This window comes from Apaloderma vittatum, unplaced genomic scaffold, assembly GCF_000703405.1.
Source record: "Apaloderma vittatum isolate BGI_N311 unplaced genomic scaffold, ASM70340v1 scaffold13435, whole genome shotgun sequence".
Classification (NCBI taxonomy): domain Eukaryota; kingdom Metazoa; phylum Chordata; class Aves; order Trogoniformes; family Trogonidae; genus Apaloderma; species Apaloderma vittatum.
In genome coordinates, this window is record NW_009717703.1 from 2459 (window position 1) to 3880 (window position 1422).

Sequence of the window (1422 nt, forward strand, 5' to 3'; positions counted from 1 at the left end):
GACACCCTGGGAGTGAAGAATTTCTTCCTAAAATCCAATCGAAACCTATTCTACTTCAGTTTAAACCCATTTCGCCTTGTCCTATTACTGGACACCCTTGTCAGAAGTCCTTCCCCAGCCCTCCTGTACGTCTCTTCAGGCACTGCAGGCAGGGATGAGGTTCCCCCGGAGTCTTCTCTTCTCCAGGAAGAACAACCCCAGCTCCTCAGGTTTTGAATGCAACTTTGCTGTCCAATCTGCAATTTCCATCTCTGTCACCCATTTAAACAATGTCTCCGTGCTCATCTTTGACCTTGACTCTGCCCTTGAGATTCACATCTGATCTAAGCCAGTGACAGCAATGAGCAGACCGACCTGGAAACAGCTGCTTACGAAGCTCATCAGCGCTGTCAAGGCCCCGGTGTGAATAAACCGGCTTGGCAAGAGGTGGCCTCTCTGTCAGACTGAGCTCTGGCCTAAAGGTCTCAGCAAACTTTGACAGATCTAGAAAAAAAGAAGTAAGACCATGAGATACAGCGTGAGCCTCTGCTGCCCAGCAGCGCGAGAGCCACAAGGGTCCTCAGGCTGGCTTTAAACATTTTGCTCTTCTTTAACAGATGTGACACAGAGACAGAAACCGTGCAACTCGCGTGGGCAGCAGCTGACGAGCAACAGAACGGGCTCGGGTCACAGACCCTGGAGACGCTCGTGGCCTCCTCACCTCATCAGCTGCTGGTGTGACCTCTAACTCTGCCAGTGACAGCCCTTCCACCACCCAAGAACTGGCCAACAACCGATTTACGTGTCCATAGCTCGCAGCTCATTAGCCTGGCAGCAGCGGTGGAGACAGCGGGAGGGAAAGCATCGATTAGGGCTGAAATCTGCAACTGGCAATGGCCGTGGATCAGGGCAATGATGTAAAACCCCCCCTGCACGGGGTCTAACCTCAAGGCGGGGGCCGGAGGCGTGGAGAGCTCTGGCTGCAGAAGCAGGCACCGACAGTGGCATTAAGAAGCTGCTCGGCCCCGGGGCCGGCTGCAGCCTGAAGCCAGCGGGAGGGAAGGCGGCAGCACAAGGACAGGGATTTAGCAAGGGCCAGCAGCATCAGCCGGGCGGGTTTGCTCAGGCCCCCCAGGACACGGAGGAGCAGCCGAGGCCGTCTGAGCGAACAGCACTGCCGGGCCAGGAGCAAGAGACCCCAGGGAAACATGAAAATGGAAAGGGCTGGTCCCCGCTCGCGGGGACCTGGGTCAGCCCCGGTCATCCAGGCAGCCCACTCGCGCGCTCTCAGTCTCCTGACGGTGCCGCCTTCCACCAGCCACGACTGCGGGTCTTCGTAAAATGCGACGCAAGTGAAGGGATGAATCTTCAGGGCGCAGACGTAGCCACGGTGATCGCCGGTCTCGCCGTACACATCGATGAGTCTGTCTTCGTAACTTATGT

The 1422-nt window shown here is 56.7% G+C and overlaps 1 protein-coding gene across 1 annotated transcript in view; it reads right to left on the bottom strand.

Moving 5' to 3' along the window:
• LOC104274390 (schlafen family member 13-like) overlaps window positions 1–483 on the bottom strand; it is a gene marked incomplete at both ends in the record, with an annotated part of 2935 nt that extends 2452 nt beyond the window's left edge. Inside the window, one exon of the mRNA XM_009870004.1 lies at window positions 355–483. Within this exon, the coding sequence (XP_009868306.1) occupies window positions 355–483 (129 nt within the window). The remainder of the gene's footprint in view (window positions 1–354) is intronic.
• Between the last annotated feature and the right edge of the window lie 939 nt (window positions 484–1422).